We start from the raw sequence: 13,660 nt of genomic DNA on the forward strand, positions 1-13,660 counted from the left end.
CCCGGGGTATAGCTCAGATAGAATGCGGCAGTTCAACCCCCAGGGCATACATACTTCAAAAAGATAGTAAAAGCGAGTTGGTCTTGAAGACTATTAGATTAAGAGTGTGTGTGCAAATGTTATGAGATGGGGGACTGACATTTCAGGAGAATTCTTACCGTATGCACGAGTCTTTCAAGATGCTAATCTTCTTTAAGGAGGCTGGCTCCTTTGTAACCAAGTGGGCCAGTGGAGCCTGGCGCCCCCTGCCTGGCAGATGGTGCCAGTGTGCCCTGAGGTTTCAGGTGGACACCTCTCCGCCCACCTTGTGACTCTTGGCCACTAGCAGCGAGGCTGCCGCAGCGTGAGGATCACGGGCTTTCATTGCTGGCGCATAACACGGGACGCAGAGAGGACAGCTAGCCCTCCCTGAGTCCAGATCCAAATGCCCCTTTTCTTCAGTACCTGTGGTGGTGGTCACCCAGCTCCGGCCTGAGGACAGGGGCCTGCAGAGGTCCCAGGAAACTGCCCAGGCGGCCAGCCGGACGCACAGGGTTGCCTTCTGTCCACTCGCTTTACACATCCGGGAAATGGGATTGTTTTAAATACTGCTTGTGTTTATTAAGTAGCCTTTCACAGTTGGGAAAAGCCTTCTCGGCCCGTCCTATCTTTCCTGATGTTACTGTGTCTGGACAGCACGCCTCTGGTCACTAAAACACATCTAAAGAGCTGTGCCGTCACCCACAAACAGGACCAGCAGGGCTGTTGCGGGTAGGAAGGTGGCGCTGGCCTGGGACACGGGACCCCGACCTGCTCCTCTCCTCCGCGCTCTAGCTGGTATGAGGCCACCGGCCTTTCTTGACCAGGCGTCTTGACACGTGTGGAGCTGCTCTGTGCTGATTCCCTGGGACCCAGGAGCTTGTGCAGAGGAGGACGCCGAGGTCGGTGGATGGGGTGTTGTAGAATCGCGTCTGCTGACACCCTGGCCTTCCCACCTGGCCACCAGCATCTCTACAAAATATCCGTGTAGAGCGGCTGTGAGCCGCCATGCTCGTGCCTGAAGCGGCAGAGCTCGGCCCTGCCAGCTGATGAGGGCATCTGACCCCACCCTGGACAATGAGCTCCACTCCGGCCAGAGCCAGGGCCAGCGTCAGCCATAAGTGGGGGACACACGTGGACTTTAAGTGTGACCGTTTTGTTCCGCAGGGTCCACTGCCAGCTGGTTCAACTCTTTGCACGAGGAATCGAAGAGAATCCTAAGCAAGACACGTGCAGCTGAGAAGACGTCCGTGCTGCCCAGCTTGTGCTTAGGAAGTGTGACCGTTATTTAAGAAAATGACTACAGACCAATTATGTTGATATATACATTTAAATTTAGAAATTTATTTTTGATAGTTAAATCTTGATTTTGGAAAAAACATACCTTTTGTCCACACCTTTGTGTGCACCTGCTGGCATTTTAGTCGTCTGGGAACCGAGCTGCCCTTCACATAACTTAGTCTCAGCAGGTGGCGCTTGCGCTTTGGGGCACTGGCTGCTTAGGTTTTCACAAGGTCAGCAGCGCAGAGTTAGAAACAGCCGGTCGGTGGCTCGACTGCAGTAACTTCAGGGACATTATAATACGAGTGCTTTCCAGGAATCAGGTCAGAGCAGCAGACACGGGGTGCCCTCCGGGTCCCTCGGATCTGCTAAGCAAGACTTTTTCTGGGATTGTCCATGACCAGGTTTTGGAAAGTAGATGATTCCTTTTACCTCCATTTTACATCTGTCTTCGTTTCTGAGCGCTTATGACGATTGCTATGTGACCCTTGCCGTGCAGAGCCACTGTCCTGCAGCGTAGACCTGCTTGAAGTGGCGGGTGGGAGCGAGACCACGGCACCCACGGGAAGGCACGGAGCGTGGCAGCTGACCCACAGCAGCTCCGTGGGAGCGCACACCACAGCGTTTGAGACAATCCGGCAGGAGAGGGCGGAGCAGGTGGTGGGCTTTGGAACTGGAACTTAATGGCTGAGAATGCAAAATACCGAGGTTTTATTTCACCAAGTGGTCGACACGGCTGGTCTTGGGAGGGGGGCAGAAAGCAGCTGGCATTCAGTGGGTACAAAGTTCACTCTGGGAATCCTGTGACTTCGGACCCCAGCCCACAGGCGGGGTGGTGGGGCTGTCCCTAGGCCCAGCGGGATTACTTCAGTGCAAGCCCCGAGGTCTTATCTCCTGGGCCAGACTCGTCCTCATCTTTGACCAACCCCTATGTGTTTAGTGAAAGTGTCGTCTTGTCCGCCACAAGGGCCGAGCGGCATCTTCAGCGTTGGTCCCCGCTTCCTGTACCGGCCCCGGCAGGCGGACCTCCCACAGGCGCCTGCCCTGGGCCCCTCAACCGTGCAGTGTCCTTAGTCTGTCTCCTCGCAGCATGATGTGTTTAATAAGATGTATGTGAAGTCGCTTTCTTTGAAATACCAGGAAATGCAACTAACTGCCGACTGGGAGGCGGCCCCACCGACACCCGTGGGGCTTCGTGTAGGGCTGGAGCTCGCGCGCGCCTGCCGGCCGTGGTGTTCAACAGGAAGCATCTATTTCTGGAATTCTTTGCATCGACTTATACGTTGAAGTGTATATGAAATCTCCTGTCTCATCATTCGACACCCCTGCTACAGGGCAGCTTCAGGGTGGCTTCTTTAATGGACCTTGTTATCCATGACGGTTGTACAGATGGAATCGTTGATGGCCGAGTGAAAATTCTGGGTAGAAAGAGGAAACAGACCCTGCTGTTTCTATTAATGCCTCTTCCGGGTTGGGAAGAAACCAGAGGTCTACGTCTTTGTAAGGCAGTGCCCTCCCCTGCCCCGCCCCGTGCCCAGCAGCTGGGTGGCCCAGGGGGCTCCCGGGAGTCCCACCTGGCATGACACCCACTTTCGCGCACTCGGGCTGCTCCAGAGAGGCTCGGATGGGGCGTTCCGAGGAGGCCCTGCGGCCCTGGTCCTGGAGCCATTTCACAAGGTTCTCCAGAGATCTGAAGACTGTTCACCATGATAAATGTGTCCCGCACCCTGTCCTCCCCAGAACCCCATGAACCTTGCAAAAACTGACCTGGGCAGATGTCTTGTGGTACTGACCAGTCACAGGACACGTCAAAATCCCAGCCTTGGCGCCGAGGCAGGTGCCACGTCCGACACCCCGAAAGTCCCTTAGTACCTATGCACAGGATGGAGGCGGTCTCTGACTCTTGACAGGACAGGTTCCGGTTCCCATGGGGCTTCGTAGATGAGGGGACCCCGGCCCGTGATGAAGGGTGTTAAGAGAGAAATACAAGTGATGGTAGGGCTGGGCTAGTCTGTGTTTTAACCTCCTCTGTGGCTCATTGGTGCAAAACAGGCGACAGCCACGCGCTATAACCTGCTCTTACTTATTCTGATTGGGAGTGGGGCCAGGCGGGGGCTGCTGCCCGGGGACACGCGTGGCTTCACTCTGTAACACAGCCTCCTGGAACCGGGCAACACTGGTGGAGAAGATGCTTCGTTTTCTTTCTGATCTTGCTGGTTTCAAGATTAGAAAAATGGCATATGTGATCTGATGTTTGAGAAGACAAAAATAAAGATACTTTGGGCAGAATTTGGCATTTTTTTCTTTTTTTTTCAAAGCAGAGTATTTTCCATGAGTAAGCGATACAGCTGCGCCTAAGCCAAGAACCAGAGCAAGGCCTGGAACCGGGGCCGGGGCGCCCCGACCTCCGTGCCCTGCCTCCCGTTGCGGTCGCTGCACCTGGACACCGGAGGGTGGCACCGCCCCTGTGTGTGCCAGGGCTGCGATCCCCATGGTGCGTGGTTGTCTGTAGCTTTGCTGCGTATCTGAAGGAAAGGCGCTGCGTCGCTCTGTGACTTGCTGCCTCCGCTGGGGGCGGATCTCCAGCCTGCACGACTGTGCTAGTCAGGCGAGTCAGAACTCCAAGCCCCCCGAGACCTGCCTGGCCCCTTCACGCCCAGGTCCAGGGGCCTGTGCCATCACAGCCTGGGCCCTGCCTCCCCTCGCGCCACCCGGCCTTCAGGAGCCAGCTGAGGGGGCTGTGTTGTCTGAGAATCAGGCCAGGCACGATTGGGCGTGGGGCCAGCTATGCAGCCCAGCAGATGGTAGTGTGGGCTGGTGGGGTCAAAGCCAGGGCGAAGGATGCGCTGGAAAGAGGTACGGGAGAGTGTGGGTGTGGGCGGGACTGGTGAGGAGACGCAGCAAGAGTGTGCTGCGGAGGGAGGGCCGAGGGCGTTTGCAGGCTCCCAGGGAGCCCTGTGCCGTCTCCTCTATCCCAGCACCCAGGACAGTGCCCTCGGTGGACACGTGGATAGATGTAAGGAAGGGCAGGCGGGCTGGTAGCTGGGTGGAGGGACAGAATGGATGGTGCAGAATGTCCAGCCTTCTGTGGCCACATGCCTCAGGATCCCACCGGGCTCCCACCCCCTTCCTGGGGGAGCTGGGCAGGCCTCTGCCTCCTGGAGCTCATGTTGCCTGGCACGGGAGGCCAAGCACCAGCAGTGTGCCCCCACGGCCTTTGCTTCACTCCAGTGGTTTGAGAAGTCAGAGGGAGCCGGGTGACAGCTCACACCCAATCCCAGTACATGGGAGGCTGAGACAGGAGGATTGCAGGTACAAGGCCAGCCTCAGCAACTTGGCGACACCCTCAGCAACTTAGTGAGACCCTGTTTCAAAATAAAAAATAAGCCAGGCGTGGTGGCACATGTTTGTAATCCCAGCATTCGGGAGGCTGAGATGGGAGGATCGCGGTTTGCAGACAGCTTCAGCTACTTACTGAGGCCCTTTGCAACTCAGTGAGATCTTATTTAAAAATAAAGAACAAAAAATTGGGCTGGGGGTGCAGCTCAGAGGTAGAATGCCCCTGGGATCCATCCCCAGTACTACAAAAATAAATAAATAAAAATAAAAAATAAAATAGGGCTGATGGTGTAGCTCAGTGTTGTAGAATCCCCTGGGTTCAATCCCCAGTGTCTGTCTGTCTGTCTGTCTGTCTGTCTGTCTGTCTGTCTCTCTCTCTCTCTCTCTCTCTCTCTCTCTCTCTCTCTCTCTCTCTCTCACACACACACACACACACACACACACACACACCCCAGCCAGGTGGGTTCCTGTGTCCTGCCTTGGCTGGTATCTGTGGTATCTGTGTCAAGGTCAACTAAGACATAATATCACCAGGGACCCTTCTGCTCAGGACCTGCACCCCAGCCCCAGGGCACTGCCTGATCGCACCTCCTTCCCACCCAGAGCCAGCCTCAGCTCTTCTTCCCGTCAGCTGCCCCCTTGCTATCCGGCCTCCGTCTTCGTCTGGGACTGGGGGCCGCCTCCCCGGCCCAGCAGGACTCGCCACGGGGCACTACCTCACCATGAAGCCCCCTCCACCCAGGTGGCCCCACCCCACAGCTCTGCAGCCCGGGAGGCCGCCCACAGCCACGTGCCTGCCAAGGAAGCAGAGGCCCTGAGCCTTAGCACAAAGCATCTGAGGTTTATTTAAATAAAAATTATAATTTATACAAGACTTTTTCTTTAAACAAGGTTTTCTTAAAAAATGTGACAGGGATTTGTTTTTATCGGTTCTCCATACAGTACAATCCTTTTGTAGAACAAAAGTTACACCAGTAACAATTATGTACAGATCCAAAATAGACTCAAGCTTTGGACGTACAAAATTTAACATTCATTCTAGTTCAGTGATTAGTCACAGAAATTAAATATCTGCCCAGGTTTACACACTCAAGTAAAAAGCACGCTCTCTCCCTGCGCCACAGTGGCCACACGGCATGTGGTCAGTCCTCATCTCCCCTTCTTTGTAAAAGGGACTCGAACCCAACCACTCACTGCCAAAGGAGCCCCGCTCCTCACCGTGCCTGGGGCCAGCCTCCCCAAGAGAGGGCACCGTCCCCGTGGGCCTCGCCCCACAGCCAGCCCTGGGCAGCAGGGCCACCCGCTCCCCGTGGGCACCTTGGGGCTCGGCTGCCCCATCTCTCCCCATACACTGGAAAGCTCCGGGGTCATGGAGGAGACGCTTCCTAGGCCTGGGGCCTGCACCCCGGGGTGTGTGTGCTTGATCTGGCTGGTTGGCGCACCTGGCACCTGCACCAGCGTGTGGTCCTGTAGCCTCTGCGAGGGGGGGTCACCAGCCCATGCTACCGGGTCTCACACCCAATCCAGCAAATGAGGATCAGAGCAAAGGTAAAAATTACATCTGAAAAATGATACAAAAATAAGAAAAACAGCTTGCTCTCTGTAAAAAATATAATCTTCTGTTTCTTCAAAAAACAACAATCTCAGTGACACCCGGGAGGACTCAGGATGAGCTGAAGGGGCCGGAGTCGCCCACTGGGGCTGCAGACGGGAGGCAGGCGCACCCTTTGGAGGTCCCGCATTCTCTCCCTTCCAAACCAGACACGGTGTCCCGGGATAAGCCGAGCCTGCAAGCCCTCGCTCCGGCCTTTCATCAAAGCCACATGGGCTGCCCTGGGTGGCACTGGGAGGTCTGTGCCCAGCTTAGCACTCGCGGGGCACACAAGGAAAGAAGAATACTGTCAGATACCGGGGTGCGGCGACCCCAGCACACAGAGCCCTCCTGAGACACCCTGACAGCCCATGAGCGGTGCAGGACATCTTGGTCCGGCTTCCGTGGGTCAGGAAGCGCCAGCTGCGCCGGCTCCACCCCTCTGACCCCTGTGCCTGCAGCCTGGAGGCCGCCTGCCTGCCAGACCGTGACCTTCACCTGAGAGCAAGTAGCCAAGGCTCTGAGCTCCGTGAAGACTCCCGACGTCCTCCTGGGCTTTCCCCAAGAGCAAAGTGTTAAAAAAGATGTGCTTTCACCTCAGCGCCATTCTGTACCGGGCTGGTTGCCAGCCACGGCCGAGATGAGATGGACAGGTAGGTGGCAGGGCCAGTGGACACGGCGGCTGGCGAGACAAGAGGTGCCCTGAACACGCCTGGGCCAAGCTCTTTCCTACCGACTTTACAGCAGCCGTGCCCCGCCCCCGCCAAGCCTGGCTCACTAAAGATGGAGTGACGGCCACTGCCCCCTGGTGGTCGCGGCGAGGCCTCCATCTGCCCCTCGCTGACCTTCACTAACCCCGCAGGCGAGGGCCCCAGGAAGCTTAGCCATGGCTTTGGTTGGGAAGCATCTCGCCTCCAGAGACTGGGGCACGGGGCCACCAGAGCCTCTCGGGGTGGCCAAGGCCAAGCCTCTCCAGGCCAGGATGGAGGACGAGGGGCTGTGTGTGGTGGGTCGAGGCGGCGCGTGTCCTGGGGTGTCCCTCAGACAGACCCCAAGGATCTTCTGCTCCGTGTCCACAGGCGTCCACCGGGTGCCCCACGTGCCCTCGGGGCAGCCCAGCCCCGTCCTGGGAGCCCCTCCCCTCGCAGGAGGGGTCTGCGGAACGTGGACCACACGGCAGGAGCCACGGATTGAGGGGTTATTGCAAAAGAGCAGAGGACGTCCAATCTGTCCCGTCAAGTCCTTAAGAGTCCAGTGGCATCGGAGTCGATACTAGCTGTCACCACCAGAGGCCGCTGCGGACGTGATTTTCACATATTGGCTGAAAATGGTCTCGAAGGCCTCATCCCTGTGCACCATGGCACCAAACACCAGCGGCTGGTGGAAAAAACGCCTCAGTGAGTGCTGCCAGGCCAGGGCCGACACCCCAGGCCAGGGCGGCGAGCAGAAGAGCCTTCCCACCCAAAGGCTCCTACTTCCAGGAGGTAGAGAACGGGCTGCAGGCTCTAGCACCACCTGACTCTCCTCTGTGCCTTACCCCCCTGTGTCCTGTGACCCCACAACCCCCAGGGCCCAGGCCACCTGACCCAAACTCGACAGGACAGCAGCTTCCTGCTGCTTGGGGGGCGGGGGGCAGGGCTCTGCCCCAAACTGAAGCCTCAGCTGGCCTGGGCTCTGAGCTTCCCGGGGGGCTCACGTAGCATTGACACTCACCCCACTGCCCGGCACTTACTTTCTGGGTCGATGGTGTTGATACGGCAATCCCCATGCCGGAGCCCGGGAGGACAGACAGGACCTTGTACTGAAAGGACAACAGCAGGGCCATCACCATGGCGCTCCTGAGGACAGGGTATTCTCACCACGCCCACAGGGCCTGGTCTCCCCAGCCGCCAGAGGACCTGTGAGCCCCTGCTCACTCCGTGACTGGGAAGCCAGGGGCCAGCAGACAGGACCCAGGGAAGGCGGCTCCCTAAGGACCGCGCACAGGAGAACGGGCACCAGGCTCACTCACAGGGCAGGGCCTGGCACCGGGAGGGAAATCTGTTGGCAGATGCCTGGGGTAGACTGCGGGCACTCGGCTTCTTGTCACTCAACTGACTACACACCTGTCCTCTTGAGAGGGAGTGACCACGAGAGCCTACATGCCAACCCTGCCGCAGACTGCTGGGCCTAGGAAGAAGCAGGTGGGCCCCAGACCCCAGCTGAGGGCACCTGTCCTCTGTTCCCTGAGCCTTGTCCCTAGGGCACTGCACACACCTGTGCCCACATCCAGCTGTGCCCACGCAGGCTGACCCGCAAAGGAGCAAAGACACTCCCTCAGTGGACACGGCTGTCTACGGGGCCACCTTAAGGCCGGCACGTGTGGGGTGGGGTCTCAGAGATGGCGGGACACTGGCTACAAGAGGCTTGGGGACCCCTTTCTTGGGACGAAGCCAACCCTTGGGGACCTGGGGCAGCCGGCCGAGGATGAGCTGGGATGGCCCAAGGTGGGTGGATACCCTGATGGAGGTGACAGGCCCTGTGCGGAGACTTCTGGAAGGTGAGCTGGAACCCCGGTAGCGGCGTCTGGGCAAGTCTCTGGACAGCAGCCCTTCCCAATGACCCCCACCAGCCTGATGGCTTTCGAGATCCTCTATCCCGAAATCCAGAAGGGGACAAGAGCCAGACGCGGGGACGCGGCACAGGCCCACCTTCTGAATGTCCGTGATGTCCACCAGCTTGATGACCTTGTTTCTCTTCGAAGAGCCAGACTTCGAGCTTTCGAAGCACAAGTAACTAGACGGGGAGGAATGGCAGAAGCCGTCTACACCCGGCCGGAGCGGGGCCGCCAGCGGCACCCCTCTCCACCAAACAGCACCTGCGGGAAACTGGAACCCAAGCTCTGCGCTGACCCTAAGACGCCACTCCCGCAGGATTCCCGGAGGCCAGGGGTCTCCGTGCCTCGTCCTTCTGAGGGGGCTGGAGAGGGAGCTCAGGGCCTTGGCCGCTGCTGTGGTGTGGGGGACAGGTGGCCGCGGGGCTCCATCAGGCGGACAGTAGACCGCACCCCCGCCTCCCTCACCTGGGGTAAACAGTGGTGGGGACCAGCCTCCGTGCCGTCTGGGCCAGCAGAGAAGAGGCCAGAGCATCTCTGGGCTTCTATGTGCCACACAGACCACAAGGAGGACCTGGGCCTGGGCTCCAGCAGCTCACTGCACACGCCCCTTCCCGGGAGACTCTGCCCCTCGCCCCTCTGAACATCTCGCCCCGGCAAGAACATCCTGACGAGACGGCTCCCAGGGGCCTGGAGGACAGTGCTGGCCCTGGGGTTTAAGCCTGGAGGCACTTCCTATCCCTGGGAGCACACGCAGCAGGTAGAACAGAGCGGGAGAGATCTTGTATTCCTAAAACCAGAAGGGGGCTGGCACCCAGAGCTCTGGACAAGCTGCCCGCTGAGCCCAGCCAGGGGCCCTCCTGCACCTCCTCCCTCTGCAGTCACAGCTGGAGGTCCCTCCAGCCCTCCAGCCGCTCTAGGAAAACGCATGGCCTGTGGCCCTACTCACTTCTCCGTCACATACAGAACCCCGTTCCTGATGTAGTCCGTGGGCATCTTCCGGTCTCTGTTGATCAGGCAGCAGCGCCAGCCATTTTCACACACTAGTGGGGAGAGATTGGCCTGAGATTTTCTCCCGCTGGAGACTGTCCCTTTGATCAGATGCTGGCGCCCACTAACGCTGACTTCTCAGACACGCCCGCGTCCGCGGGGACCATCAGGAGCTCAGCGCGGGTGGAGGCACTTGCCTAGCACGTAGAGGTGCCGGGTTCCATCCTCAGCACCACAAAAGCAAAATCAACAACAAAAACCACATCCCGCAGAGAGGAGGGTGGACGGCCAGGAGCGCGGTGGCCTCTCGGTGTCTGGGAAAGGTTTCTGTCTTGCACGTGAACACACAGGTTTACTGCGCAAGCGCCCAGGCTGACCGGGCCAGAAAATAAACCAAACCGCAGCTTAGCATGCCAGACCCTGGGAAGGGAGGGCCACACGCAGCGCCGCACAGGTCAAGAGCTTTACAGGAGCTCCTTTCTGGAAGGTCTACCAGACACCCGGGCCCCTGAGGTGCCCGTTACTAGACAGCTCTCGTTCACAGACAGGCCACAGTGCCAGGACGTGCCCGGCCTGGGGCACGGGCTTCAGGCCAGTACCCTGCGTGCCTGCACTGATGGGGGCAGAGCCATGCCCACTCCCCGGGTCTCTCTCCTACCTCGGGGCAGGCGCCCTCGATTTCTGCTGTTAAGCAGGTGCAGAGAGCCTGCCTCTCCGCAGAGCACGGCGTGCCCTCCTCCTGGTGCCTGGGCCTCCCCGTGAGACCCGACTCTGGCACTGCCTCCCGCCCACGGAAGCAGGGTGATCTCCGCATGCTCCGTCAGCCTGTCCCGGGCGAGTTACCCCTTCTGCATAGGCTGAGCCCTCGCCCGGCCTCCCGTCTGCACCTGGGCCTGGCTGGGTCATGGACCCTGCACACATACCAGCCAGCGGGCGCTCGTTTTCGGTCAAGTTAAAGATTTCGTGGAAGTTGCCCTTCTTGGTGCTGTGGAAGCGACTGGCATCTTCCTCTCTACTCAGACCAGTAGGTGTGCTGGAGACGTAGCTCCGTGAAGAGGTCGTCTGCAGCTGTCAAGAGCACACAGGGCCCTGGTCAGGCGCTGGGGAGAGGTAGCTGGCCCCACTGGTGACCAGAGGGTGCATGCAGGCCTCCCTGCCCACACCTGGCTCCAACTCTGACCAGCTGAGAGGCTCCACCCACTCCTGCAAGCTAGAGTGCAAAGGTGGCCCCGCAGTAACAGGCTGTGCTGGATTCCTCCTTGGCTGGGTGGAGCACCCCCATAACACCCACAACCTTCCCAGCCCACGGCTCTGGGGCTCAGCCTGCACCCTGGCACTAAAGCCAAGGACCAGGCTGCCTGTGCTCTGCACTGAAACAGTTAGAACACACCCAGCACCAGCAACGTGAGAAAACCAGTCACGACACAGCAACGAAACAGCACCAGGCCACAGCAGCCAGGGCACACGGACACCGTACCTTGTCATGCCCCGACAGCTGGCCAGAAAGAAGATGACAGACACACATGTGACCGCCACAAAAGAAAACGAGGCCATAACACAGCAGGCTAAGCACAGACACAGGGCCAGTGGGACATGGGGCTGGCCTCCATCCCAGTACCCCTGCCACATCCTTGCTCCCTGACACTCCTGAGCGGCTGATGACAGGTAGTCTTGAGCCCCAGGAAAGCCCCTATCCCAAATACCCCAGGGAGATGGTCCTCATCCCATCCCGAAGGGCTTGCGCCTGCCCCTGCGCCCTACAGTGAGCTCTGCCTGCGGGACCAGAGCCATCAGGTTCCCAGTCATCCCGGACACACAACCCAGAGCTTCGCTCCCACTGAGAGCAACGTCAAGGGGCCACAGAACCACCTCTTTAGATCCCATGCTCCAAGTGATCTACGGGACACCCCCGAGACATCCTGGGGAGACCTGCTGAGCCAGACCCCCACACACGCCCAAGGGACCCGGAGGAGCCCACCAGCCCTGCAGATCCTCCAGCCCGAGTCCTGGGGCCACGATGCACCCGTGGGTGTTCACCAGGGGTCCTTTGACCCAGGCCCCTGGCTTCGGCAGGCATGGCCAACTCCCCCACCCGGGACAAGAGGGAGGGTTCCTGAGGCTCTCTGGGCTGCTGCCCCCAACAGAAGGAAGGGACTGCGGGGCCGCAGGAGCCTAGGGCCTCGCAACACCTTCAGCTGCGTGTCTCAGGGGCCCATGAGATCTGAGAAGCACCAGCTTCCGAGCAGGGCAAGGCGGGTGGAGCCCGTGCGCCTCCCGTGGGCTCACCCTGCGTGACACGGCAGCGCTGGCCCGCTCCTTGAGCTGGGGGTCTGTGGGGAGGTTCCGCCAGGCAACATACGGTGTGTCGTACTTGGCTCGAAGCCTCGGGCAGCGTTTGAAGATGAAGTCGATGAGGAAAAACTTGATGCCGGCGTAGAGCCCTGGGGAGGACAGGGTCCGTTTCAGCCCGGAACTCTGCGCTGGGCCTATCTACTCAGGACGATGGCCCAGCACCTGCCCCCCAGAGCTCCGAGAAAGGGCAGTGGAGGGCCAGGACACCGCCCCAAACCCACCGAGCAGGAGAGGCCGCTGGTCATGACTGAAGCCCCTGGCAGTGTGGCCGCCAATCTCAACCCCTGTTCACAGTGGGCCAGCACTGTGACACCCCGCTCACTGTGGACAGGCCCTGTGCTGGCCCCAGGCTGGGATTCCAGGCTGGGAGCACCCTGAGGCCCACAGGGGGCAGGGCCCGGGGTCTGCAGGGTGGAAGGAAAGGAAACAGCCTCCTGAGGCGGAGGTGAGTGAGGGGCCCACAAGACTCTTCCCCTAGGTAGCCTCAGGACCTCGGCCTCCGCCTCTGCACTTCCTGATCTGAGCGTGGCCTCCCCCAAGGGACTGGATGCAGCCGTCTCCCTCCCTGCCCCGTGGAGACTCCAGGCTGGGGGTCCAGGACACCTGGGACCTCAGGGACCCCCACAGCCAAACTCCCCAAGGCTTATTCACCAGCTCCAGCTAGGCCCATGCTCCATGCCCACAGCACAGACGCTGGTCACACCCCACCCCACCTCCCCTGCAGGTCGCCCCAGGACCTCTCCTGTCACCCCCGCCCCCAGAGCCAGGGCGGCCAGGTGCCCCCAGAGCTAAGAGTCTGCCTCATGTCCCTCCCTGGCCTCAATGTCCAGGACATTCATCTGTGCCATGGCCTGAAATCCCAGGCAGGGCTGTCAGGCGGCCACACTCCTCACATCTCCCCAGCCCACAATCCTGTGTTCACGTTCACACCGGGTGCGGGCACCATCACCTACACAGCAGTCCAGGGCGAGTCCTCAGCACCCAGGTCCCTTCCTCCCCCACCCATCCACCGGCTACTAAGTGCCTCTGCCTTCTACAAGGGTTCCGGCCACTGGGACCCAAGGCCCCCTACTGCCTGACCAGGTCTCTCCCACCACGGGCCACACCCCCACCTGCCCAGGCTACAGTCAGTGGAGCTGACATTAATAAGTTAATAAACATCCCTGGCCACCACAGGTCATGACAAGAGCTATGGGGAAAAGTACGCAAAGTGACGAATTGGCCACAGAGCATGCTGGGTAGTGAGCCTCGTCCCCATCCGGGCGCCACCTGGGGCTGGCTGCATCCTGCAGAGCCCCCATGGAGCTTCCCAGGCTGCTGCTGCCAGAATGACCCAGACGCCACGTCCCCTTGGGGCTTCCCTCCTGCTGACCACTCAGAGCAGGAAGGTCAGGGCTGCCGTGTTGGCCCCGCGTGACTGCTTACAGCACGGCGCCCCCCGTGGTACTGGGCATGGAACTCAGGGTTGGTCTACCTCCAAGCTACACCCTCGGCCC

General features: G+C 59.7%; 2 protein-coding genes across 2 annotated transcripts in view; one reads left to right on the forward strand and one right to left on the reverse strand.

The window, feature by feature from the left end:
• The window catches only part of CERK (ceramide kinase), a gene marked incomplete at both ends in the record, with an annotated part of 37,497 nt that extends 36,239 nt beyond the window's left edge, over positions 1–1,258 (forward strand). Inside the window, one exon of the mRNA XM_080705218.1 lies at positions 1,186–1,258. Coding sequence (XP_080561344.1) covers positions 1,186–1,258 — 73 coding nt within the window. The remainder of the gene's footprint in view (positions 1–1,185) is intronic.
• Positions 1,259–7,501: 6,243 nt separating this feature from the next.
• The window catches only part of GRAMD4 (GRAM domain containing 4), a gene marked incomplete at both ends in the record, with an annotated part of 80,149 nt that continues 73,990 nt past the window's right edge, over positions 7,502–13,660 (reverse strand). The window contains 6 exons of the mRNA XM_080705894.1: positions 7,502–7,606; positions 7,962–8,030; positions 8,920–9,004; positions 9,772–9,865; positions 10,736–10,880; positions 12,099–12,253. Coding sequence (XP_080562020.1) covers positions 7,502–7,606; positions 7,962–8,030; positions 8,920–9,004; positions 9,772–9,865; positions 10,736–10,880; positions 12,099–12,253 — 653 coding nt within the window. The remainder of the gene's footprint in view (positions 7,607–7,961; positions 8,031–8,919; positions 9,005–9,771; positions 9,866–10,735; positions 10,881–12,098; positions 12,254–13,660) is intronic.

The sequence above is a fragment of the Muscardinus avellanarius genome, assembly GCF_963383645.1.
Source record: "Muscardinus avellanarius genome assembly, chromosome: 11".
Lineage (NCBI taxonomy): Eukaryota > Metazoa > Chordata > Mammalia > Rodentia > Gliridae > Muscardinus > Muscardinus avellanarius.